Source organism: Miniopterus schreibersii (assembly GCF_964146895.1).
Source record: "Miniopterus schreibersii genome assembly, chromosome: 1".
Lineage (NCBI taxonomy): Eukaryota > Metazoa > Chordata > Mammalia > Chiroptera > Miniopteridae > Miniopterus > Miniopterus schreibersii.
This window is the reverse complement of record NC_138101.1, coordinates 180,662,743-180,690,220: the sequence shown is the minus strand read 5'-3', so window position 1 is coordinate 180,690,220 and position 27,478 is coordinate 180,662,743. Positions and strand designations below refer to the sequence as shown.

General features: G+C 43.7%; 1 protein-coding gene across 3 annotated transcripts in view; it reads left to right on the top strand.

Moving 5' to 3' along the window:
• DPF3 (double PHD fingers 3) overlaps positions 1 to 27,478 on the top strand; it is a 245,479-nt gene that overhangs the window by 184,432 nt on the left and 33,569 nt on the right. For 2 of the 3 annotated variants that reach the window (XR_013999029.1, XR_013999030.1), the window contains exons 8-10: positions 7,291 to 7,419; positions 10,265 to 11,648; positions 19,399 to 21,136. Coding sequence is in view for 1 of the 3 variants with exons in the window: in XM_081140395.1 (XP_080996521.1) it covers positions 7,291 to 7,419 (129 nt within the window). In the remaining 2 variants the exon portion in view is untranslated. Of the gene's footprint in view, positions 1 to 7,290; positions 7,420 to 10,264; positions 11,649 to 19,398; positions 21,137 to 27,478 lie in introns of those variants that run through there. The other variant, XM_081140395.1, reaches the window with a different exon arrangement.

Here is a 27,478-nt window from a genome sequence, read left to right as displayed (position 1 = left end):
CTCGAAAGCACCAGGACCAAGACTTCCTGAAGTTCTCTGAGGGGAATGACACCATTTCATTCAGAGCCCTGTTGACATAGTTCCTCTCAAATTAAACCATTTCCCCCTCCTTGACTCATTTGGTGGCAATAACAAGATATTATACCAGGGAATGTACTGACCCACACGACCTTCTACTGGAAAATTGAAATACCTCCTGTGCTTTCCCTAATCAGCACTGAGAAGAGGAATCAGTTTTGCTCTGTCTTTTTCTCTCTTTCTTGAAGCATCAGTGACAGACCTGGTGTTGTTGGTCCAAGTCTGGAGCACAAAGGACATTACTAATGGGTCATGTGACCATCTAGCCCCAGAATTGGTGAGGTGGTGTCCGAACTCCTGGCAAATTGCAACTCTAACCAAATGCAACCATCAAGATGGAGACATCAGTGTGAGCGGATGTTTTCTGTTTGTTTAGCACAGTGTTTCGGAGTAAACATGCTCAAGGCGTGTGTCTAACAGTATGAGTTTTTTAGGAGGAAAGGAAGGGCGTGATGACTGACACCACATTTTAAAACATGAAAACACACAGTAAAACGTGGCCTGCTTTCTCACTGGCTGGTGCAGGGCTTCTGGCAAGAGACTGAATGCGGGGCTCAAGGGGCTCTGGAGCCAAATGAGTCTGGGAGTTCTTGATTCCTTCCATCCTGCTTTCTAAGAAATGCCTGAGAGAGAGGATTCCTGCACGAGGGCAGGCCCATTGGTCCTTTGCTGCAGCTTTAGTCCCCTCATTACTCCTAGTCCTCACTCCCTCTGTCCCTGTTATGAAGAGGACTGACACTGGCAGCACCTAGCATGGTCACTCAGTACTTGGGGGACACTTTGCATCCACTCAATTCCTATTCTTTGACTTTTCTTTGCCTGGCAGATTTCCCCCCAAAAAGCCTAGTGAAGATTTGTCCATTCATTAAATATTTATTGTCAGCTTGTGTCAATCTCCGTGCTGGGTGCTGGGGATTCAGAGATGAAAGGCACTGCTCCTGCCCTCAGGGAGCTCACGGCTAATGCGGAAGAGACACCTACACAAATACAAAACAGTGAATTAACACTGAGTTCCTTTGGGTGTAGAAAACTTTGTTTTTCTGTTTCTTCTTTCACCCTATTATAATCCTCAAATAATAGGCCCAAAAGCTCCCCGAAACACCATCTAGCATATTCTCCTGCCTCAGAGTAGGTGCATACTCTAAGACCCTGAGTCTAGGGAGGCCTTCCCAGGCTCAAAGGCGTCTCCAGAGAAGCCACTCCTTTGGCCACGCCTTTAACTGTTTCACTGCCCTCCTTTCCAGCTTTCCCGTGGCTCGTGCGGCCATTCTGCTCCTTCTGTCTCATGTTGTCTTTGATAATGCGAGTGTGGTGAGTTAGCTCCGTCCGTAAACTTGAAGACATTATAATAGCCCCTGGTCTTCCCTCCTCCCAGCCGACTGACTTCAGAGGCGTCTGGAATCATTCTGTGCCAGCAGCCCCTCCTTAACCCTTGTCCTACATTCACATTGTCATCAGTGTCAGGTAGCACAATGGCTGGTGAGGAAGACAATTCCCTGCCAGGTGGTGAGTGGAGCCTGATGCCCGTTTTCTTGCCAGGCTCCTTATTCCCTTGCCTTTCCCCATTCAGGGAGGAAGGCAGCATTTGTCTTCCTCCTGGAGCCTGGGGCAGGGCCTCAGTTGCCTTTAGGCGACCAAGAAGCACCAGCCTGGATGGGGTCCCAACATTTTTATTCTTTGGATCTGTGGGATTTATTTTTTCATCTCTTCTAGGGAAGCAATGAAAAAAGGTGTCAGGCTTTGGAGATAATTTATATGAGTAAACACGTAAGGAGTAGGGTGAGCAAGAGCATGAGAATTAGGGCCATTTATCCAGGCTCTGAGGCTCTGTTTGCCCTCTGGTCCAGCCTTTCTCTCAGTCTTTATCTCGCCACTTTAACCCTCTTCTCGCTGTACTCCACATGGGCCCAGCACACATCTCCTCACAGCTGCCTCCCAGGCTGCAGCCTTCCACCACCTCCCCCTCCCCCGCCCAGGGCCCTCATTAAAGGCTGGGTAGAAGGTAGCTGGATGTGGCGGTGGCCTCCAGCTGAGGCCTGCTCGCTGATTCTGAAGGGAAGGCACGTTGGCTCACATCCCCTCTTCACCCTCCCAGTTCCGAAGCTTCCTCTCTAGTCTTTCCTGTCCAGTGTGTTCTGTGTGGCCAGCCTGGGGCTGCCTTTCCTTCTTTTCCTGCCCCCTTTTCTTTACTCCATCCTGTGAAGCTGCTCTCTGCACAGCCAAGTGCACCAGGCTAGGATGCTTTACACTTGAGAGATGAAGTAATAACAGGTGGCAAGACCAGAGGCTGCCGGAGCCCAGGATTCCAGTTGCCATGGAAACATGTCAGACCTATGGAGGGATGGCAACTGTCAGCTGTGGAGGGTGGTGGGGGGACAAGAGAGAGGGGCGAGGAGAGGCACATCTCCTGGAGGGTTCTTCTCACTGCCCCCAGATTCCCCAAGGGCTGCACACTACAACTAGCAGGCCCAGGAAAATTGCTGCTGGGCTGGGGCTGGATTAGGGCCAGGTGGCAGGCACAGAGCACGGCCACGTGTTTGTACACACCAAGCCCCAGCAGGCAGTTTGAGCACCTGCTCAGGATGTGAAGTCACGTTTTTGTGGATGCGCCATGGAGGAGCCTAAACTGGTTTGCTTCCTGTTTCCCTAGGACAGTTGGGAAGGAGCTCAAGTCTCAGAAGAGCCAGATGAGGGGCTTTTGCTGGTGGCCAGACTGTCCCCACCACTCATTCTTTTCATGAGTATCAGGCATATCACAGCAGAGATCAGACTGAACAGGAAAAAAATAGCCCTGTTTGGATGGTAGTTTTATGGAAGATTTGGGGCCTTGTTTGCTATAGACGAGGCCTGATTGAAGTAGAAAATCCCAGAGTATGACTTTTCCAGAATGACTGCTCACCCTGTACTTTACTGAGTGTGGTGGTTATTGGATTATTTGGGGCTTGGCTTCCCTTTCTCTTGGTTTGATTTATATGAGTGCTCCCTCCACCTTCTGGTACCCCCCCCCCCCCCTTGAACTTTGTTCTTGATTTCTATTCTTTTTTTTGTTTTCCTTTGAGATTTTTAGAGTTATCTGCCCAGGTAAATTCCTAAACTCTTAAGCCTCACTTTATTTTCTCAGCAGCTTCCTTGTATCTTTTATATGATCTCAGCCCATGAACATTAATCAACAGAAAACCAAATCCATCATTGCGGGCACTGCCACTGAGATACCACTCAGGCCTTTGCCCTCACTGTCATTCTATAAAGCGGGACTCAATTTCCCATAAGCAGAAGCAGAATCTCTATTTAAATCCCACTTGCAAGGTCTGGGCAAGCTTCCTATTTATAGTAAAATCCTTTTTCTAATGATCTCATATACAGTACCAGGAAATTGCTCACACTGGGTCAGGCCATAGGCCAAAAAAGCCATGGTGTGAGCTTTACTTAAAAAATTCCTTCATGAACCCCTGGGTTCTCTGGAGAAGTGTTTTTCCCCACAGAGTATATGACAATAAACAGGATCACCTGGGATGGATCACTGTGATAGGGACATTAACTTTAAGTTCAAAGGGAATTTCTGCTTTATCAGGCCAGTCTCAATTTTTATTGCTTTGGATTCCTAAAAAATATATTAGGTGAATCAAGTTCACTAAGAGACTCATGAAATACTGTATTTTTTATGCAAAGTTTGGTCAGAAAGTGTTTGCCTCTAGAATTCCCCAGAAGCAAAGAAGTGTGATTTTAGGCCATGAGTGTCTGGGGACACACACAACCTGGAGGTGTATCCTGGAGCCAGCCCCTTAATCTCTTTGGACTTCAGTTACCTCATCTATCAGATATTCCCTACTTCACAAAATTTTTTGTGAGAAACAATGAAATAATGTATATAAAGCATCCAGCATAAGACTCATCACAGTTTCGTAGTGTAATAAATGTGCTGGTTTTTCTTCTCTAAAAGCAGTTGAACAAGAGGGAGTCCCAGTGGGTAGGTGCAACCTGGTGTCCTCTTGTCAAGAGAAAATGAAGCATAGTCTTATACACTTTTCTTGTATGTGTGTGTGTAGAATGGTGTTTCACCTGCCATAGTAGGGGCATAGTGTTGTTTTTCCAGCAGCCCAGGGCTCCCAGCCACCCACTCTTGTGTACTCTGGGAGTCAGACATGACACCAGGCCAGATGACTGACCAATCTCTCTGGACATGGACCAGCTCTGCTCTCTGAGGACTAGGGAAATAAACCAGTGATATTCAGAGCAACAGATAACTCTGCCCCAGGGAAAGCAAACACAGTGCTCTGTCCCTGCTGGGAAGTCCCAGGGGTGGTATCACTGTGCTGACTACTTAAATCTCTGCTATTCTTTTCTGAGCCATTCATCCACACCTTGTTAACCATTTCCTGTGCACGGGGCACATAGGTGTTCCAAAGGTGTGATAGACATGGTCCCTGACCTGAAGGAGTAGGTCATTTAATGTGGGGAGATGAGGCATGTATACACATGTATAAAGAAGAGAAGCATCTGTAAAAGTGTTGTCAGCAGAGTGCCGTCCCCAAAGCCTAACTGGTCATTTCTGGCTGGGGAATCGGGAGAGCTCCACAGGAGAACTCTCATCCTGAAACCGATCCTAAATACCAGAAAGTGTACACAAAGGCTATTGATGAGCCTCTTCCATGCCGTTTTACCAAGATGGAAGAAAGCTTTGAGCTCACTGTCATAGGAAGAGAGTAGGAACTAAAGCAAAAAGGATTTTGCTGGAAATGAAGTATAACTCTTCAGTATCACTTCCTATACTGGGACATTGCTCTACTAAAATGAATCTATCCCTCTCCCTTCCTACCTGCCTTCGAGCATGTCACAGCTGCATACACCAGGGTCTACGAAGATTATCGCACCTTCTTACCCCTTTGGCTTGGCACTTTGTATGGCCAGTAACCAACACAGATGTATATGTGGGTACCCTGTTCTGATTCTGTCTCCTTGGAAACTTCTCTTCATTAGATGAATGAAATTCTGTTCCCTTTGTCTTTTTATGTAGGATCAATTTCTCTATCATTGTCTTCTTTGCTCTACTAGATCACTTCTGAATTTTTTATTTCTTGAAGTATTGGAGTCCCCGGTTCCATGGGGCATCCTACCAACGGTCTGCTGGTGGTGAAAACTGGAAAGAGTGATCTGGGCTTTGTAGACTCTATTCTACCTCTTTGTCCTCATAAATCACAAGTGATGCAGTGGGTTGGAGACAGCCAGCTTTTTTGGTTGCATAAAGATTTTGTGAAAGGGGAAAAAAATCTGACATAATAGGAAGTCCCTAAAAGAAAAGGAGGGAGACAAATGGTGAGACAGGGTCTCCTGAGAGCTTTAGTGAAATGATACACTTGAGATTATTTGATTGATTTTCATGCAGGAAGCTACCTAAGTTGTGACTGGCATCTCCACATTTTATATCTGGTTCCTACCAATCGTGAAATTTAACTTTGGTTTACACTCAGCCCCTAAATTTAATACACCTCACTTCTTTCTGTCCACCTTTTGATTGATTTCCATGGTAGTCTCTTAGTGAGGAAACCCTGAGTTTATTTGCTTCTTAGATGTGCCTGGGCTTTCCTTAGAGTGTTCTAAAAATGGGTAAGATGGCAGTTGATAGAGAAAGAAGAGGGAGACTTCTTTTTGGATTTAGGCAATGAAAATTTTATAGGCAGAGTAAAATTTTTGTGGATGTACTGATTTTTGGAGATTTGCAAAACTGTTCTATATGACATGCAATGCCTTTGAGATACAGAGACTGATGAAGAAAAACCCAACACTCAGCAGGCCACAGGGTGTGGCCAGCTCCTCTTTCTGCCCCCAAACAGCCAACACTTTCCTTGCAGAGATTTGTCTGCCTCCCTGAAGATGAAAATCAATGACTTCGAAACTGATTAAACAATCCAAATAGCAACTGATAAATGGATTAACCCTCTATAATGTAATTCTGTGAGCTTTTGTCTTCTGCCTTTCCCAGGTAAGTTTTTCTATTCCTGGAGGCAAAGCAGAGGCATGGAGGAAGCAAAGGCCAGAGGGAATCACATTAAAGTGGGTGAATCTCTTTATCACTTACTGTCTGGATGGTATTTCTGCTCACATATCTGCTTCCTTTTACAGATTTGTACCCTACGGGACCCTGATTAATGTTAGCCGGTAAATAATAAAAGATAGCAGACATTGGGTGTAGCGAGGAGGAAGATATACCCCCGTGGTTTAGGCTGCTCCCATAAATGGAGAGACTTTTCTTCCTAGTCACAAACAGGGAGTCTTTATGTGAGAAAGAAATATGTTCACAATAGGGACAGAAAAACAGGGGTAAATGGGCATGTTTCTCCCCAGGCAAAGAATCTGTGTAAGACTTTGCACGAAGGCAGTAGAAACTGAGAATGATTTCGGTGCTCAAGGACATGTGCTGTTCTCACACGGTTTTGTTTTTAAGATCATATCCCAAGATTTTTCTCTGATTTTGTATAGGACTTTCATCATGGGTGGCTTATGAGGGTCTTAAGCCTCAAGATATGCTCAGTAACTCACTATTCAGTCCATCTCTGGCCTGAGTGTCCAGTCTGATTCTAAATATTCAGGATCTGCTGATCAACTAGTCCTGGGTGCTTTCCATGACCAGGGAGTCTGGACTTTAGGGAGATGCAGCTGAGTGAACACCTGTGTACCTGCCAAGATGTTCATCACAATCCCCATGAGCATTTTCAGTGGTCTTTCTGGAAATGACCACCCATCAATGAATGCTTCTTTGTTTTCCTTTTCAGGGATGATAGGACTGTCTACTAAACAAAAGCATCTCTCCCAAGGGCAAGGCCTAAGCATTGACCATTCTCTCTCATCACACCACTGTTTATAACTGCCAGGTGGTGGTTCAGGGATCAGAGGAGTTCACTTGACTGTATGCCTTCTGGGTGCTGTGCTCATCCAGGGATGCAATCAGAGGAGCAGGCTTGTTTCTGTAAAAACACAAAGCTGGGAAATATTGCAACAATCAAACTAAACTCTGGGTAGCAAAACACTGGTACTATTAAGCTGAGGAGGGTCAAAAAGAAAACAGCCTAAGTTAACAACTTGGTTGTAACAAAACCACAGATTCTAAACTTCATACTCTTTCTGGAGCAGATTTTACCACACTGTGGGAGAAGAGGGGCCAGTAGAAATTCACCTCAGCCTAAAATTGGATTTTTTACAAAAATGTTTCTACAGCCCAGAAAGGACCGGATGGGACAGTCATTCCTAATAACTACTGTGACTTCTGCTTGGGGGGCTCTAACATGAACAAGAAGAGTGGGCGGCCTGAAGAGCTGGTGTCCTGTGCAGACTGTGGACGCTCTGGTGAGTGTGGCCCCTTCCTGCATCTGTGCCCGTAGACCAGGAGCTGCTCTACTTGCATTCCTCTGCCATCTTCTCTGGGAGTGAAGGGTGGGCTGGAGAAGTTGGAGGTGGTGATGATTTCAAGTGGAGAGGAGTTTTTAGGTCATTTGATATTTTTGTTGTTTGGATCTTAAGAAACAAATATCATACCTTGGGACCCAGGGAAAGGAGAAATTTTGGACTTGTGTTCGGCCTTTTCATGAAGTGGATATTTCTTTGTATATGTTGTTGTGGACGACAGTGAAATAGTGTGGAAACACCTGGAGACACAGGCAACACCTTCTTGTACTGGGTGATGTGCATGTAACAAAAAGATGTGTTTGTTCTGTGGAAGTGCCTGGGGCATACTGGAAGCATATGGAAATATGAATACTGGGGGAGCAGCCACACCTTGAATTATGGGAGTCAGAGACCCCTGAGCTCCTGGGTAGTGGCATAAATACCATGTCTATTGGCCACTCATCCCATTTTCTCATATGGAACCAAAAAGACCCTGATAGATGAAGGAGGCCAAAGGGCAAGGGTTCTTAGGGCTAATCTGAAGTTGACCCGGATGTTTTGAAATTTTTGTCTTTAACCTATCCAAAGTCTAAAATAAAAAAAGACTTAGATCTTGTTCTTCTATTCTTATAATGAGTTCAGGTTTTTAAGTTTTGTTCAAGCTGTTGATTGCTTTTCAGTTCTAACCAAACCAGTACTTTTGGCTGGTTGTGGTTGGTTGGTACTATCTATTTTTCATGTTTTTTTATGTCATAACTAGACCAAAGAGAGATTTCAGACTCATGATTAGTCTCATCAACTACTGACTCTACTGGGTGAAAGAAATATAGTTCAATTGGATGGTTGGCTCCAGCAGTGAGGAGTCACTGCTCCTTTCCACACTTCTACCCTGTGTCTTTTCTACTCCTAGTTCCAAGAATAGAGATTACCACACCTGGGTTTCCTGTAGCAACTCAGTTCCTCCTTTGCTTTGTCCACTAACCTTAGCTTTAGTCCTTTTAAAAAAAATATTTGGCTTTTGGGTTGTTTAGGGTTAAAGACTGACTTGAGAAGCAAATCAGTAATTGAAAAAGGACTCTCAACATTTAATGCTTAAGGACGCTGACAGGGTGGCTCATCTGTGCAGTTCCATCAGTTCATTTACTTTCCAAACATGATACCTAATGTTGAACTTTTTCTTTACTGGGGCTAGCTTAGAAAAGAGGACACATGTGATAGTGAACTCTGGGTTTTAGATATTTACAAAGAAAATGAAACAAGTGAAATTCAATTCAGTGTTTTAGAAAGTGAATGATCATCAGAAGCGAAGTTACGGTGTGATATGATATGGTAGGAGAGTGGTATGGACTGCTGTGGGGCGCCTTGGAGAGGGCAGCCTCAAGTCCTCACTGCAGACTGCTGCAATTTCCCATCCTTCCCCACAGAAGATGAGGCACTTGAGTCTGATTCATGGGGCACCAGAAATGGGCAGTTGTTTTTTTCCCTACCCAAAGCCTTTTTCTTCACAGCCTTTACTCAGCCTTTTCTTCCCAGGATCTGTCTGCTACGTGACTCAGGGGACCATTTTATACAGCCTAGGTGTTCTCATTGCATTTGCCAAGGATTAATTTTGGTGGATAATTTAGTCAAGGTCTGCCTCTGATTTTCTTGAAGTAGCTGAAACCTTGGGAATAAACAGGTGGCATTAGCCATGGGATGTGCTTGTTAAGGCTGGGGGCGAGCACTTCTCTAGGGCCTCCCTGGAGTCTTTCCAAGGAAGAGTGTGGAGCTTGGAAGAGCTGTGTTTCCCTTCCAATCTATCTTGCTACCTCTGTTTCCTGGGGAGAAAATGAGATTCCTGATATTGGCTCCATAAGTGGCACATCAGGACCTGATTTGGGGGCAGTCTTGGGGCCCATTAAGAATGTAAAAGTTTAAACCTGAGTTGCACAAATTTCAGGATATAACCCCTGTTTTTCACTTTCTTATGCTCTGAGTTAGGTTTAACAACTCTGGACTTTCTGGGATAATGAATACCTGGGCATGTTTAGTGGCTGGAGTGTGTGTGTGTGTGTGTGCGCGCGCGCGCGCGCACGCGTGTGTGCTTGTACACATGCATGTGTGCACACACACATGTATTTGTATGCACATGTATGTGGGTACAGATCATAGTAATGTCCTCCAGTGGTAAAAAAGCGAGAGACTCTTATTACTTCCCACTTGTCAGACTCTTCAACTTCTTTTTGCTTTCAGTGCAAATGAACTACATGGTGTAAGGGCAAAATTGAAAGGGTACTGAAAGAAAGGGATTAGAAACAGGTAAAAATAAAAATAAAATGGATGGAGGCTTAACCGCCTTGAATGGGTTATCTGACAGTAATACCTTTGTAGAGCTCACTGTCAAAGTGAAGGACAAACATTGTGCAAAGAAACACCAGTGGAAAACACCAAAGAAATAACAACCAGGCTTGACACCACCAGGTCAACTCATTGTCTGGCATGGGGTTGAGTGAATGTGTGTATGTGTGCATACAGTAGAGAAGAAAGAAATCTTGTGGGTGAGTCTTTCCCTGTCAGAGCTGTGCACGTGTATATTATGGTAGAGATGGTACCTTTTCAGGGAGCGAGGAATCCTTTTCCCTGGAAATGTTGGCTTTGTCCTTTACCCCAAATCCCTGTCACCAGGTGATGCACCCAGTTAATCTCTTTTGGTGGAAATGGTTTATGATCTTGCTATGAAGAATATCATTGTAATAATATAATAAGAATATTAATAATGCTGTCTGTTGCTTAACCCATGTGCTGATATATTCATCATACATGTCAGCTCATTTGGGAGGAGAAGGCAGGAAGGAGAAGGAGGCAGCGGCCGCAGCACGCACCACGGAGGACTTATTCGGTTCCACGTCAGAAAGTGACACGTCAACTTTCCACGGCTTTGATGAGGATGATTTGGAAGAGCCTCACTCCTGCCGAGGACGCCGCAGTGGCCGGGGTTCGCCCACAGCAGATAAAAAGGGCAGTTGCTAAACCCATGAACAGACTCTCTGGGCAATTAGCCGTCACCCTCTGACTTTGGTCGTTGTTCTGGTTCTGATAAAAATTTTTTAAATGAAAGACAACTTTAGTTTTTCCCTCATCCTTGCTTTCCTCTTACCTTCCATGCATCCCTTCCCCCTTTCCCTCTATTTGAGTATGTACAGCAGAAGCACAAACTACTGAAACAAAACAGAACAAAAGAGCAAAATAGTCTTTCAGAGAGATGGCATCGTGATGTACTATTTATTTTCCAGAGAAATGAGAAGTTAGGCGAATTATCTCTTTTGGGGGGAGGGGATCTTTTTGACATGAGCAGAGTTGATTTCCTCAGTTTTCCTATTTATTAGCAAAACGAAGAGAGGAAGAATAGTGGGTTTGGAAACAAAGAACCAATTACATTAAATAAATTATTATTTATATATTCTAACTATTATTAGAAACTGACTTTTTTTTTGAGAGGGAGAATGAAGGGAAATCAAAGAAATTAAAGTAATATCCTATTTAGAAGAAAGCCATTGGGGGAGGATTGATGCCAGGAGACCCAGGCAGGAGGATTTCCTCGGTGGGAGATGATTGCACTTTGTGTTCCCCACGGAGTCTGTGGCTCCCCATGGCAGACCCCTCCCCACTTCTTATCCCTGACCTTTCCGGCTTCCTCCCTGCTTGCGAGAAAATGTCAGCAGTTCCTGAGAAGTCCGGGGCTGCTGTATGTGGCCTCCCTCCAGCACCTGGGCCCCTCCAGCAGCGCCTCCTGGGCTCCTCTCCTCCATCAGCAGAGTCACTGTTCGGTGGTTGCTGGTTTTTTCCTCACTTTCCCCCGGTGAAGAGCAATTTCCAAATGCAGGAGTGGAGCATAAGCAGGAAGTCATGGACTCAGCAGTGAGAAACAACCCGAGGCTGCACTTGTGGAAGAAAGAATCATACCTTGAAGTATATTTCCCTCCCCCCTCGCCCCTCTTTACAAACATATGAATTCCCGTTGGATGATCAAGTCCTCCCGTATTTCTTCTATATTTTTATAGTGCCCTGCAGGCACTTTGTTTTATGTTTCCAATAGCATCTCCTGAAATAAACCAAAGCCACACTTGCTCAAGGCCCCTGGGGCGATGGAGAAGACCATCCACCATGTTGGCATTCCCAAGAGTGAACAGCTGTGCGGGCCTAGTCAAAAGGTATGTCTTGGCTGACCTGTCTTACCATGAAGGCAAATCCATCACAGTTGTTTTTCCCCTCCTTACTTTATCCCCCCACCTTATCTGTTGTTTTTCTTGGGTTGGACCCCCTTATTAGTGGGAGTGGCTCCTGGAGAGCCTTCCACCCAGCCCTCTACTGCCTGTGTGTGCATGCATCTCCACGCAGGCGTGGGCCTAGTGTGAGGACTGAAGCTTGCTTGGGGCTCTGTGTGGAGAATGGGGGGCTTCTGGCTCAACTATAAGAGAAAGTGGCTGGGGACATGCTTGGCTAACGCCTCCCTTGGCTACACCTGGAGGGGGACAGCCAGGGAGCTGACATGGGAGTTGGCTGCTATACTTGGGTAGGAATGAGGGGGTGTGGCCACAGGGGGACTGCATGTTTAGGCTGGTATTCCTTGCTCCAGGCATCAATTTAACAGCTAAGGGAATGGGTTCAAATTAAAGCAGATCTGATTAGGCCCAACACTCAGCTGACCTGAAGATTCTGAACTCCCGCTAAGTGTGGTCAGGTTGTTTGGCCTCCACTCGAGAATAGGTCCAGAGACATGGGCACTGCCATTTGGCTTGGGTTGGAAGATGAGAGAGGCCACCCAGGCAGCAGGCTGCTTTTAAGTCTCTGGGAAGATCTGCTTTAACAATCCAGCCTTTGCAGATCCTCATGAATGAGACCTCTTGTTAAAACAACAAATCAACCAAACAAAAGCAAGGACCAAGCAAAGAGATCCACAAATGGGCCCTTTGTGCTTCTCTGGTAGCTTGAGACAGAAAGGGCTTCTCCTCTCCTGCTTCAAATATGTATGTGCTCACCTGGGCATCTGTTCTCAGCTGTGAGAATGAAGGTAACAACCTCACCCACTGTTGGGATGTTCTGCCTAACCTGTGTGTGGCCCTGTTCCTAGGAAATAGGTATAAACCTTCAGCCTTGAATATTGCCGCATGCGCACGTGTGAAAAGCCAACGTAGTCGGTTCTGGTTGGTTTCTGCTAAGGGGATCAACCTGATCTTGCTGCCATTCCCCACCGCTTTACTTCATCTGTTCTATTCCTTTGACTCAGATGTTGGATTTGTGGCATTATGACTTCCTCTCACTGATGAAATGTGAGCTTCCGTGTTATAAAACAAGTCTGACAATGTATACTATCACTTGAAATCTGTCTAGGTGTTTGTAGTCCTGAAATTCTCAAGGACAGCCTACTTTTAAACTTGAAAATAATTTAAATCCACATAATTAAAACAAATGATGAAAACCCACCTAATTTCAGAGTCTAGCTTGGAGTTCTGAAGGGGAATGAAGAATGAAGAATTGTTTAAACAAGGCAAACTCCCGTGGGAAGATTTATCTGAGGATGGCTAGTGCTTCTGTTTTATTTTTACTAGTATCACTTGATCTTCCTTTTCTTCTGTTGGGCAGAGTCGATGCCCTCATCTTTCTCAGTTGGTGCAGCCAATGTGAGCATGGCACTATACCTTAGCACTGCCCGAGCACCTTGTCTCACCTTGCTCATAGTGCGCAGACTCAGAGTTTATATCCTTTAAAAACCCAAACCAAAAAAGAACTGAAAGAAACTTTAAAGATGAGCAAGTTTGAATCTTTCATTTTTTAGTTGAGAAAGATCGACTCAGAGAGGTTAAGTGAGTGAAGTTTGAGATAGCTAGATGGACATGGCTTTGGAGGCAGATGTCTTAAGGCGAAAGAAGGAACTCAGAGGAGGCCTAGGAGGAGGACGCCGGGGTCCTGAGTGCCAGCCACCCTGACAGTTGACGTTACAGCTTTATCCTTTCTCTGCGTAACGGTGTCAGCATTGATGTGCCAGACATTGTGCTGAGCCCTTTCCCCAGGATAGGTTGTTTAATCCTCACGACTAGCCATGAGGTAGGTGTTTATATTACCCCCATTTTACAGACAGAGAAACTGAGGCTCAGCAATAAGGTTAAGAAATGTACCTAAGGCCTCACAGCTACTACAGAGTCAGGTGTTGTTCCCTGGCAACCTGATTCCAGGCCCTCCTTTACTCTTTACTTAAACCATAGTTCTGTGCTGCCCTTGCATATTTCTACATATGGAACATAGGAAAATAATGTCATATTCTTGTACATGTAGCATATAGGAATATAATATTTATTTATTTTTAGTTTAGATATCAGTTTATTATAAAAGAGAGACATGGAAATTATTTACTTGGTGAAAGATTTCAGAACTTTAGTGGATGCTGTTTCAATAGTGATTTCTTTCACATTTTACATACTTTACAAGAATGTCAACATCTCTAGACAAGAAATAATCCTTGTCGCCTAGAACTACTTTGGTGCCTCCACATTCTGGGAGAGCTTTATCCCTGACTTTTATACTAACTGGTTGAATCTTTTCACACTTTCCTTTATAGCCCTATCCAACAGTACTACTGTTACTTGTAGGACTTTTCTTGAGATTTTTCTGGAAGCATAATGCCTCCTTTGGCTACAGTTTTGACTGCACTCTCAACTAATCCTTGGTCAAAAGGGGGAAGGTATATGTGTATATCTCTCCCTTGATTTTTCTCAGGTCCAGTTGAAGAAGGGGTGTTTGTAATGAATATAGCTTTAAGTGGTAACCTTACTAAATAATTAGAAGAGTAAGCAATTATATCCCTAAAAAGAAAGTTCCAATTAAAATCTGTACAGAATGTTATAGAAAGCTCAACTTCTAAGCCATCATTTCTGGACATTTCCCTCCTGATGCCTATTAGGAACAAAGGTCTTTTTTTTGTGACCTCTGGAATTACAGCAGCTGTGTGAGTAGTCAACACATCTATTGTTTTGTTGCTTTTGTTAAAATAAGTATCACTACTCCAAATTTAACATACAAGAAATTAGAGTCATCGAGATGAAAGTGATTTAACTAGTTTCTTTTGTCCCCAGTTCTGTAAAGCACCCACCCCAAATGTTTCAGAAACGTCATCTAATTTTCTTAGTCCCGGCCCAAAGATAGGTGATTCAAATATGTAGAGCTTTCTAAATTTGTTACAACATTTATATCCCCTGGAGGGAACTGTGATGAAAAAGGTGATTATTGTTGTCTATCTGATGTTTTTTTCTACTTAGAGCAATCTAATCCTTTATTTCTGTCATTGAGACCATGTAGAGATCAGACCCTCTAATCACTGTAACACTGGGAGTGAGAAATATGCATTTCATTTTTTAAAGGTACTTTAAAGTCAGTAATACAATTTGCTGCTGGTCTTTTAGAGAGAAGGATTTAATAAAAATATGATGTTCACATCAATAGTATCCCTTTAAGTCTTCCTGCTTACTTTGCATCTCTCTATGCTCCTAATGGGCTGCAGCCCGATATTGCCTTTATATAGCACTTGAGGGAACGCAAGATCATTACTCGAGGCGAGAACTAAAGGCTGCTTGGAGGTTCTCACTTCATGGTAGAGTAAAATTAATTAATATTATCCCAATACGCTTCCTGTTACATCTGTTGAATATGATCTTGAACTTCTACTTAAAGTTTGAGCAGGCTTATGTATTAGGCACTTTTCCATAGGAGATTTTCTTTACCTTTGGAAGTGATATTACTTGTGTATTTTCCGAGTGAGGCATTTTTTATCTAGTGAGTAGAAACCTAGAGGAGAAATGAAAAGTTCTGGGTTTGGTCTTAATCCTGTGTGAGTTTTTTGCCATGCATCTCTGACTCAGTTTCTCTATTCCTAGGATATGGACATTTCTTACCCTGTCATAATGTATACCCAACATTCTTTCATGATGATTCTTCAAACAACCCTGTGAGTTAGGATAGATGTTATTTGTTCTCATTTTACTAATGAGGAAACTGAGATTTGATCAGGTTAGATGATGGGTCTGAAGTTCCAGGGTAAGTCTGGGTCTTCTACTGTTTTTTCTTCAGTCTATACTGACTTCTCCATTGATCACATTTAGAAGATTTCTTGAGTAAAATCAGTAAAAGACTTTGAGGTCTTGCGTTCAAGACTCCATTGGATTGCCCAGCCTGTGTGGCTTAGTGGTTGAACGTTGACCCACGCACCAAGAGGTCACCGGTTCGATTCAAGGTCAGGGCACATGCCCAGGTTGTGGGCTCAGTCTCCAGTAGGGATGCGCAGGAGGTAGCGGATCAATGTTTTTCTCATCGATGTTTCTATCTCTTTCCCTTCCTCTCTCTCTCAAATCAATAAAAACATATTAAAAAAAAGATTTCATTGGATTGAGAGGAGGTATTTGATGCTGTAAAAACAAAACAAATCTAAACCCAACCTCTAATCACATTAGAATCCTGCTGAGGAATAGCAATATCTAAGTCTTCATGAACTCTTCCAAAGGACTAAGGTTGAGCTTTCTAAATGGTCATTGTTTTGGTGGTGACATTGGGGTGACAGTGAGGGTGGGAGTAGTGAGGTGGCAGGAGTGAATAAATACTTCAGGACTTGTTTTGATCATATGCCTAAGTGCTTCTAACACTAAAACGGTGAATTATGTGGTACTGTTGTGCTTAATTAAAAAGTGATTTCTGACTGTTTAGTCAAAATAACAGTATAGGAAAAATCATTCTGCTTGATTGATTTTCAAAACAGCTGAGAAGGATGGATGATCCCTGTCAGAACTGAATTATTAGCTAAAAAGCATTGGCAAGTAGGTTGTCAAAGTATCTGAATACTGTTCCTCGACCAATGACTAAGACTTAAACATTTTTTAAAATTTTGAAATAAATTCAGATTTACAAAAAACTTACACAAATAATATAAAGAATTCCCATAGATGCTTCATCTAGATTCTGCAAATAACCACAGATGATCACAGTGAGGAGCTTAACAGCGATGCAATACTACGATCCACAGACCTTATTCCGTTTTTGCCAATTGTCTCACTGTGTCCTTTTTCTGGTCAAGGATCCAATCCAGAATCACCTGTTCTTTTTAGTTGTCATATCTTCTTAAAGTCCTTTAAAGTAGTTAGTTCCACAGTCTTTCTTTGTATAACTGATACTTTGAAAGAGTACTGGCTATTCATTTCAAAGAATGTCCTTTATTTTAGGTTGTGTGCTGTTTCCTAATGATGAAAATCAGGCTATGCAATTTTGGTAAGAATACTACAGAAATGATGTTGCATCCTTCTCAGTGAATCATATCGGGATACGTGATTGATTTATCCTGTAACTGTGGCTCAGACATTTGGCCTTTCAGCTTAGGTTCAGGCTAGTATATTTATAGACCTTGGATGAGAATACTTTCATTCACATACACTTTTATTCATTTGACAACTAGGGATTGGGTAACAGCAGTCAGTATATGACTGCTCAGCCCTATGGAGGGTAGGATGAAATTAAACATGGGACCAGTGGATTAATTGTCCAATAGATTTATTTGCAGTCTAGTTGGGAAGACTAGATATTCACAAGTAGCTAAAAATGTATAAGAGCATCATGGGATAACAATGTGATTATTTTTGATGTGGATCAAAGTAGTCAGGGAGATTTTCTCAGAGGAAGCTCTCTAGATCAACAGAGAGTTCTAGATTGACTATTGCTATCTAATCTATAGGCCAGAATGTCTCTTGCCAGAGAGAATGAGGTAGAGCCAAACAGAAGGTAAAGCCGGGAATTGCAACCCGAATTATGTAAAATGTCAGAAATCACAATGTGAGAACATGCTTTTGTTCTGTAGCACCTTGTTCATGCCAGAAGCATAGTGCTTATTACAACATACTAAGATTGTTTGTAGTCTTTCTCATCAAACAGATGGTGTGTTCCTTGAGGGCAACGATGATGTCATTCATGTCCCTCGGACAGTGCCCAACAGCAACATGCCATAATTATTTATTGAAATAAACTGAGAAGTGAGCAATGTTTTTGAGCTAATTAGTGAAAGGATTTAGTGTCTCACTCCATTCATAGTGGATGCTCAGTAAGCATTGTTGACAGAAAGGCTGGGGAAGTCATTCATATCTGGGCACAGCGTCCATTGGTTAAGTCGGAGGGCATGAGATCTAGGAGGCAGTGAAGTGGTGGTGAGGGGTAAGGAGGGAGAGTGAGGATGCGAAGACGGGTGGGGGGAAGTTGGAGGTGTGTGGAAGGATGGAAGGTCGGCCTCCTTGAAGGGACTGAGAGCAGAAAACCAGAAACACAGCAGGAGAGGAAATGAAGGAGAAAATGGATGTTAGGAACACAAGGCTAGGAACCAACCAGCTATTTTCTAGGTGGCTTAAGTGGGCAAAAGAAGAAAAGTGTGCATATGTATGTGGAGGGGTCAGTGGTGGAAATTTGAGAAAATTGAAAGGGCATTGTGTGTGGTTACTAGACAGACTCACTAAAAGAGTGACAGGTGACATCCTACCAGAGGGGTTAGGGGCACTGGGAGTGGTCAGAAAGACTCTTGGCAGGGGGTGAAATTCTGACTGGATGTCCAACAAGAGAACACTTGGCAGGTACTCTGGAAGGTCTGGAGAAAAGCCAACTGGTTCTATCACTGGAGTGAGGGGGCTGGAGGCAGATGGAATAGCAAAGAGATGAACACTGAGGAAGAGGGTGGGAACTGGGAAGGGAGACAGTGGGTGGGGTGGGATGGGATGGGATGGAGGGGAAAGAAACATGGACTGGTGCGAGGGGAGGGCTAGGTGGTGGGCGGACACCAGGCGGGTCTCAGCATTGGAAGTCCATCTCATCCAGTCCCGCACCCCTGAGCAGTGAGTAGTAGTACCTTGGGCAGTAGAAGGAGGGATGCCGGGTGGGGAGTTTTAGCTTGGAAGAGGCTGAGCTGCTCATTTGATTTCGAATGTCGTTCCCTTTTGGCTTGGCTGATTTTTCATTGAGCCCCTCCTTCCTTTCCTCTCTCTTGCCACTCACTCACTTCAGTGTGAGCTGGGCACTGTTAGGGGTACCCATCTCTGCCCTTACGAACTGCTTCTGGGGCGAAATGTGATAGTACTTCATTTTATTGTTTACTCTTTTGTGCCGACTACTCCATTCCAAAGACTAAAATAGCTTAGCAGATTTCATTTCAGAAGCAAAATCCATGCCTGGTTGGTACCCATCCAGACTAAAGGACCCACCTGATTTGAACTTCCACCAGGTTCCAAGTCTGACACTTAGAATTACTGGGCTAGTTGAGGACTGGAATGGATCTCTTGGCTTGGTTCTCTGTCCAAGTAATTCAGACTCCCTGGAATCACTAGGAGCATTGTTTAGGGTGAGGTGTGTGCATGAAGCAGTGTCCTTTTGGCCTTGGGCCAAATGGGGCATCAGTTGGGGTTTTCTGTGACTGCAGCTGGTCATATACCGTAGGTGTGTTCCTACTTGAGTGACAGGAAGAAAGGTTGCATCATAATGGTTCTTCTAGGGGTATTTTAACAGTGAAAAGATGTAGTTTATTTGGTTTCCAAGTGGAGGAGAAAAAACAGATTTTGCTAACACCCAGTTTTGCTGACTACGCCACCTAGGAATTGAAAATCCAGCTGTGTCCTCTCTGTTTCTTGTGTCATTTGGTTGCCTGGGAGCACTGCCCTGCCCTGTTCCTGGCTGATTTCATGCTGCTGGGGTTCAAGGCACGGGAGATGCAGCCTAGTTGTACACAGCCATGGCCTCACTAGCGTGGCAATTAGTTGTTTTCTTTCTTTCTTTTGTTTTCTTTTTAATTCATTTCATTTCCACCACCCCCTGAATTTTATTCTTTCCTTTTTAGGTAGTTGTCCTGTGCTGTTCTTTTTGTTTTATCTGTCGTTGCCTTTCCCTCTGCAGTCAACTCTGGCCTGGGGACGCCGGCATCCTTCAAGCAAGCCACCTGAAGAAGGGCAGCAAGGCCGCGGACTTGCCCCTCCTCCCTTGCCCGGCCCCCTCCTGCGCGTGTGTTTCAGCCAGCACAGGAGCCTGGACTGTGGAAGAGCCTCCAGCGCCACTCAGCTCAGCCCGGAGACGGCTCGGGAATGGCCTAAGTTTGTGCAATAAGAAGATTTTTCTTTTGTTTTTAAAATTCTCCATTACATTTTCTTTACGTGTCTGTGTGAAAGTACCCAGGTCAGACTGGAATTGCTCTACAATAGAAATAACCGAAAACAAACTGATGGGAAAAAAAGAGTTAACTATTTTATTTATTTCAATATTTAAAAGGAAAAAAGTGCTGATGTGGCACCATATTTTTATTTAAAGTACCTTCTACTTCAAAAGTGAAAAGCAATTTTGTGAAGACAGGAAATCAAAAGAGTACTTAATGTAAAATAAAGACTGCATATTAACTCTTAAGGAAAAACACCCCACATTTTAAATAAGAATAAAGATCAACTCTGCTCTCTCAGGCTCTTTAAAAAGCCATTCATATATGTACTTCAGGTATTTTTATTTCTGCGAGTTGGATGTGGTAAGTGAGGGGTGATCAGGTTTGTTTTTCCTTCTTCAAAAGTCTATTGAAAGTGTTGGTGATGTTCAATGAGTGTTAAGCCTTGACTGAAATAAATTAGCCACAAAGGCTATCAGCAGTCTCTCTGCGCGCGCCCCCCCCCCCCCCCAAACCCTCTCCCCTCACCCAGGCCAGCCTCGTTTATCGGAATGTCAAGAAGCAGCCTGCCTCCTGGTTATCTGTCTGACAAAGCCTAGTTCTGAAAGGATTCCACCTAGCGATTAAATATATCTCTGTGAGTTCAACAGATTTGAACACAGACAGCTGTGTTTAAAATAATGCAGTGAAGGAAGAGAAAAAAAAAACACAACAGAAAGTAAGCATCAGCTGAGATGATACTAATTTGGTCACCTAACAACTAGAGGAAGCTTGCAAAGGGGACCTTCTGCAGAACCGGCTCTGGGGACCTGAGATTCTAGTGTCCCCAGGGGCAAGGAAGGCCAGCCTGAATGATGGAAACCTCAGATTCAGTTGCTGGTGGGATAAAGGAGAAAGGCGAGTGTTCCAACATGTCCTTTTATGGCCATGTTAGTGGAAGTGAATGTTATGGCCTCTGAAATAAATGTAATTTAGCATTGTGTCTGCGGCCTAACGAAGGAGCTGCTTGACTGGCGGGGGCACTGGGTTTCACTCCAGGTCTTTTACACGGCCATGCTCTTGGGTTCCATTCACTTCTAGGCAGAGTCATATTGAGAGTGTACAAAGTCATGCCGGATGTTGTCAGCAAAAGTCCTCAAGCGACAGTGTTACTGAAATGGTTCTGAGCCTAAGAATTTCTCCTTTGCCTTTGAAAGGAGAGACTGGATGGGCACTGATGTCCTGCCAGCCCTTTCAGATTTCTCATTCAAGGCCAATCCTCAAGAGGGAGATCACTAAGAGTGTCTTTGTATCATTTGTAGCCCTTTACTGTGACATTTTCTGATAGAAAATGTCCGTTTTAAAAATGCTAATAATTATAATAATTCACTCTCCAACCAACTCCCACAAGTTATAACCTGTAGAATTGTGATAAAGCTTTGCATAATGTAGGGTTTGTATCAAGTTTGTGTGAGTTTCTGTTAAATAAAAGCCTGTTTCCAATGCTCCTATAGCATCTCTGTAAATTTTGCTTTACCAGCCTCATCCTACATGAGTTCAACTTTCATACTATTGAAGAGACTCCAGACAGGATCCTGCCCACTTGCTTGCCTGGGATTTGTTGACCCCTATTGTTTTATGTAGAAGCACAGGCTAGAACAGTAGTTGGCACTGGTTTGGCTGACAGGTGGTGGTGGCGTGGAAAGGAACATTGCCCAGGGTTGATGCCAGCATCCACTCTCTGAGTCCAGAGTTGCTGTCACCAGCCCATCAACCCACCAGCCCACCAGTTCACCAGCTCCATGGCCACCATCACCTTCTCCATGGCCAGAATAGATTTATGGAGAACCCGGGACACTTATAGATTTAATATGCCTGCTCAATGTTGCTATCTCACCAGTGCCAAGAATAGCTTTGTAGAAAAATGCAAAATTTAGTGTGTGCTTGGAAAATGCTGGGGGTTCATGTTTCCATTACCCGAAAGGTGCTCTTGATGTAGCTGCCGATTGGTTCTGCTGTAAACCAGCCCCCTATCATAGGCTTCATGTGCATGGAGGCAGGCAATCTTCTCTGATGGGTCCCCTAGGTCAGATAGGACCAGACCAGCCCTTCAGGCCAGGTCTTCCCTCTGAGCATGGCCAGCCATGTGGGGTCAGGTGGAAATGGGGCTTTTCCTCGTGGCGCTGCTACTAGTATGCTCTAGCGTCTTACAGAACAGTTGTCACATTTTGATATTCATTATGGGCTTTGTAAATTTCTCTAGCAATAAAAAGGACTTTTTTCTTCAATATACCCTCCTTAGGCTTTTAAAAAAATTGTGGTAAAATACACATTACATAAAATTTATCATTTTAATCATTTTTAAGTGTGCAGTTCAGTGGCATTAAGTACCTTCACATTGTTGTGCAACCATCACCACCATCCATTTCTATAACTTCTTCATCTCCTCCAATTGAAACTCTGTACCCATTCCTCCAGAATATTTTTCTTTTTCTTTTTAAAATATATCTTTATTGATTTCAGAGAGAGGAAAGGAGATGGAGAGAGATAGAAACATCAGTGATGAGAGAGCCACTGATTGGCTGCCTCCCGCATGCCCCCGACTGGGGATCAAGCCCGCAACCCAGGCATTTGCCCTGACCTGGAATTGAACCCCTATCGCCTGGATCCTAGGTTGACGCTCAACCACCAAGCCACGCCCGGCTGGGCCAGAATATTTGTTTTCTAAATTTATCTTTTAAGTATTTTATGTCTTATATGCATCTTATTTCAGAGGATACTTTGTAAGAGAGACCACATTTTCTGCAAAACAGTATGCAAAGACTAGCTTGGGTCAGGGCTGTTTTCTTTTGTAGGGGTGGGGAGGAGGTTACTCTGGATAAGCAGTTTATTTTCCTTATGATTTACAAAGGGGTCTGCAAACTTTTCCTCTAAAGACCCATAGTAAATACTTCAGGCTTTGCAAGTCAGATATCTGTTGTAACTACTCAGGTCTGGGGTTTTAGCACTGAAGTAGCTAGCCATAGACAGTATATAAATGAATGGGCATGGCTCTGTGTTCCAATAACACTTTATTTACAAAAATAGGCAGCTGGCCAGATTTGGTCCAGGGACCATAGTTTGGTGATCCCTGTTTTAGAAATAGTGAATATTATACTGTTAAATTGGGGGTGGGGGGTAATATTTAAGGCATTTTCTAAGCCTCAGGACTAAGGAAAGAAGAAATCCACATCACCAAGGGAAGGGCTAGATGTGCATTTCATGATGAGTAGTGTAAATTGTACTGAAGCCCATATGCAAAACTATTTCAGAGCCAAAATAATTCCATCACAAAATTTTAGAAAGCTATTTGATTTTCTAGTTTGGGTGCTGAGTCCAAGCTACAATAATACAATGCTTACCAAAAGAATCTATAAATAATCCAGCTGGTCTGTGCAGTAGCCATAGGTAATAGTAGCTCTCTGGGGACGTGCTGACTAATACCGTTCATCTCTAGCAACTTATATAGGAAACAGCCGACTTTAAAATAGTAGAGTTCATGCAAATGGCTCCCGTGGGCTAAGTGAACAGGAGAATTCCATCTGTATGACATAAATGATAAAGACGTTTTGTGGAGCCCAACCTGGGAGGTATGGGATGTTGTGATTAAAGACACGATCTCTTTTGGGTGACTACTGACCTGCAATGGCCATGGCTCCCTGAAATGGTTAATTATGGAGTGGGTGTTGAGGATGTTTCTGAGATGCATTTCTTCGTAAGAACTCAGATGCTGTGGGGATACTTAGCATTAAGACTTCCCCTAACTCCTTACCTCATATCCCAAAAGAACCAGTAAGAAATAATTTTCCTCCTGCGATGGTGGACAAGATTCCTGATGCCAGACCTACTGCTGAATTGATACTGAATTGAAAGCTTACACATTGAATATGAGATCATCCTGAAGGGTAGCCTATGAGGTAGTTATGCTAGGTGACAACAGCCATGCCAAATTTATCAAAACCACCCTCTTTAACTATTACTAGAGGATGCTCAGTTGTTTGGAGGGGTTCAGTAAGTTTTCAGATCTCGGTACGTTTTAATGGAGTGTATTGCTAAGTTCCTGGAGATTCCTCCAAGTTTCCTTTAAAGGGGCAGCGGTTGGGATCAGGAGGCTATATGTCTGCTCCATTTGCTCCAGGTCCCACCCTGTGATCACATCTGAGTTGTCCAGATGTCAGTTTTTAGGCATAGACTATAATGAGAAAGATCCTTCAGACCAAAAGTTAGAAAATCCTGTTTTGTATTTTACATAAACCTGGTGTGAGCAGCACAGTCCCTTGGCTACCTGGCCTTTCTTTACACCAGAATTGGAAATACTTTGTTGGGAGGTGATAACAGTGGCCATCAAAGGTTTAGTACCAACCTGATAATATAATTATGTTGACTGTGCTATTAGTGGCACAATAGCTGAGGCGGATCTGGAAGTCCTAGTGGGATGCTGGCTGAAGGAGCATTGTGTTGTATATTTTTAAGGCCGAGTTCCACTGGGAATACGCACAAGGGCAGGAAAGTGCTTCTCCACGCTTATTTAATATTTGACCCGCCATGTTCGGATTAAGTGAAAATAATTGTGAAAAAGCCAGAAAGTACAGAAAAGATTATTAACATATTTAAAGGGATGAACAATAAGCCCTTTAAGAAGAAGTTAAAGGATTTGGGTTAACTTAGGGAAGAGAATTAGGGGTCACTTCATAACCGTCATTATGTGTATTGAGAAAAAGACAGTGACCAGTTGCTTTTGGTCTCTAGAGAAGACAGGAGAAGCATCTTGGGGCTTAGAACAAACTGGCAAACAGTTCTTTTGACGTCAAGAATTTTTGACTATTGAGGCTGATACAGAACTCACTGGTAGTCAGGCATTTCCCCTGCATGGGCCTCTTCGGGCCTCAACCAGCTCTGCAATGCTTTGAATTGCAGCTGGTACCCTGAAAGAGTTAGTGCCTAACTCACCACGAGGGAGTTGGGAGACATGGGGACAATTTGTTTCATGAGTGTGCATTATGATCATTAACGAAAATTACATTTCTAAGCTTGTTCCTATTCATACTGAAGCCATGTCCCAGGCCCGTATGGGGACTTCCATTGTCTTAGTGTGAGACAGCAGCCGGAAAGTGAATGCAGTGGGAAGAGACATTTTCCTTAAGAGAAACCAAGTAATGGGAAAGAAACAAACAAAAACAATGAGAAGCAACTGAAAAGGCCAGTAAGACCAAAAGTCCACAAGGTGAAAATGGTTCTGCTGAAAATTCCACCCGAGTTCCACTCCAGTTCTCATCTCACTGGATTCTGCCATGTCCAGCATCATCTTTGGTGCATGGATTTTGTTCTTGGACGTAGGACCTGGATATTGTTCTCGGCTTGATTTTGGTTGAATGACCTTGTTACTGTTCATGGTTGTCTACTTCCTTCTCCCCTACTCAGTAGGGGAAGAAAGGTCTTATTAGAAGACTAAGTTAATTGTATATTTATATATATAAGACACAAGTCTGCCTGGGAAGCGCAGTGATCAGGATTTTCTCTGAATAACTTCGAAAAGAATCCGGATAGAATAATTCTGCCCTGTGTTTGATTTAAAGAAGTCACAAGGATTGCACTTTATTTAGTGTGTGAAGTCATCTTTCTGTGACCCAGAAATGTAGAAGAGGTTGGGAATGGAGATAACTTGTGTAAGAAGGGGTGAAAGAGGCCCATGATGAATGGTTGGCATGAACACTCATGCTGCAACTTCTACTTAGCTGAGCTATGGGTTCAGAGAGACTGGCAGTTTGTAATCCTGAAAACTTCTTTAGTTAAAATAGATTGTTTTTTCTTTGTAGAAATCAACCTTTGGTCTATAATTGAAAAACAGATCAATACATTTTGACCACATACTGTTACTTTGTATATTGACCCTCCGATTATTGGTTTGCTTTATGCTGCTGATCAATTAATCAAACGTTTATTGAATGTATTATATGCTGCAATACCATGCTAGGTTTTGCAGGACATAAAAGAGAAGCAACAGCCAATTGAAACAACTTTGGGAGATGCTTGCTATGTGCTAGTCACAAATAGGCTTCTTACAGATACTAGCTTGTGAAAGCCATATATCACCCCTTTCATCTTAAGATTATTTCTATTTCACAGAAATGGAAATCGAGGCTCGGGGAGATTGAGTTGACAAAGGCAGTAGTTACAGCTGGTAAAGCCTGATTTTTCCAGCCGAGGGTTTTCTAGTTATAAAATTCTACTACGTACAACATATTTTTTGATCTTCAGGAGGAAAGACAGTTGGTTAGCATATCATTCAGTCAGGACTATTTATCATTAAGTTCCAAGTTGGTATAAAATGTGAGTGCCAGAGTGCTCAGCAAGGGGAGTCGCAGGTTGAAGTAATGGGGAGGTCCTTGTGGAGAGGTGAATAGAACTGGGTGGGCAAAGAGAAAGCAGGTCACTGAAAGCAACAGTGGGAAATCCCTGTGCAAAAGCTCAGAGGTAGGTCTGGAGCCAGAGCAGAGATGAGTCTGAGTGTGTGTGTGTGTGTGTGTGTGTATCCTGGGCTGTGAGGAGAAGTCATAGGAATGTAAATAGCACCCACATTTTGGGGCCTGATCCACAACAAAGGAAACAGGAACAGAAGTCAGGGGCGGTGAGTGTGATGTGAGCAGGAAAAGTGTGATGTTTATGTGAGGACAGCTAAACTGCACGTCAGCAAGTTTGCTTCGTATACACTTCCCCACAGGGCTGCCTCTGACCCTGTCGTAGTTGTCGTGCTTGGTATCAGCTGTTTATCTTGCTTGGTATCAAACCTGGTGGTTAGCGGTGCCCTGGGCATTTTCCACCAAGTATTATTCTGAAACCTGAGAAACGGTCATCATACTACCTGCTGGTTTGCATTCGGGGAGGAAAGTGGGATGCCCTGAGAGGTGGTTGGCCAGTGGAAATTTGGGCTCTAGGTCTATGATCGTCCTCCTAGTCAGGCTGGAGTAAGGGTTTATTTGAACAGGTACCCTTTAGACTGAGAGGTCGCTGAAGGTGCTTGAGGAGAAGTGAAGAAACAGGGCTCAGATTCTGGCCACTGGCGTTGTTTGTGTGGAGAAGCTCCTTTCCGTAGGGTTGTCTGGATACACTGTGCTGACTTACTTTGAAGGGATCAAGCAGGCCAGAGATTGCAACCCCTGAGTCCTCACTTGCCCCTCTATCTCTGATGTCTATCTCTCCCCACTTCTTAATGGGCTCCTTGCTCGTCAAGAAGGCTGGAGGAGGTGTAGCCATGTGTGAGGAGCATGGACTGTGAGTCCCCAGAATATGCACCATCATCTCCACAGTGGCCAAGAATGGCTGGTGTTTCCTGACTTGCTAAAAAGCGGCCACTACACTTTCCATGTAATCTTCCTAGCAGCCTTGTTGGATTACTGTTCCACGTAGCAAATGAGTAACCAACACTCAGAAGGGTCAGTGGCTTGGCCAGAGCTGCACAGTGGTAAGGCCTAGACTAGACTCCAGATCTTCCTTCTGATACTGACGTTAGTGTAATTGCCAGTGCTTGTTATTTGCCTATAAGGTTCAATGACAATTGTCTTGGCTCAGGCATGGCTAAAAGTGGCAGAGCCCTGGACTAAAAAGACTATCTGATAGCAGAGAATTGAAACCCACAATACAGTAATACCCACCTTCCCTCTGAAAAAAGGAAAAATGACTGGATGCCAGCCTCTGGATCCACCCCTCTTCTCTCCCCACCCCCCAACATTTATGCAGTACCTGCCTCACACGGCACTGTCTCACCAAAGCCTTTCAAAACCCCTCTTTCCTTCATTTGTCTTTACCTGT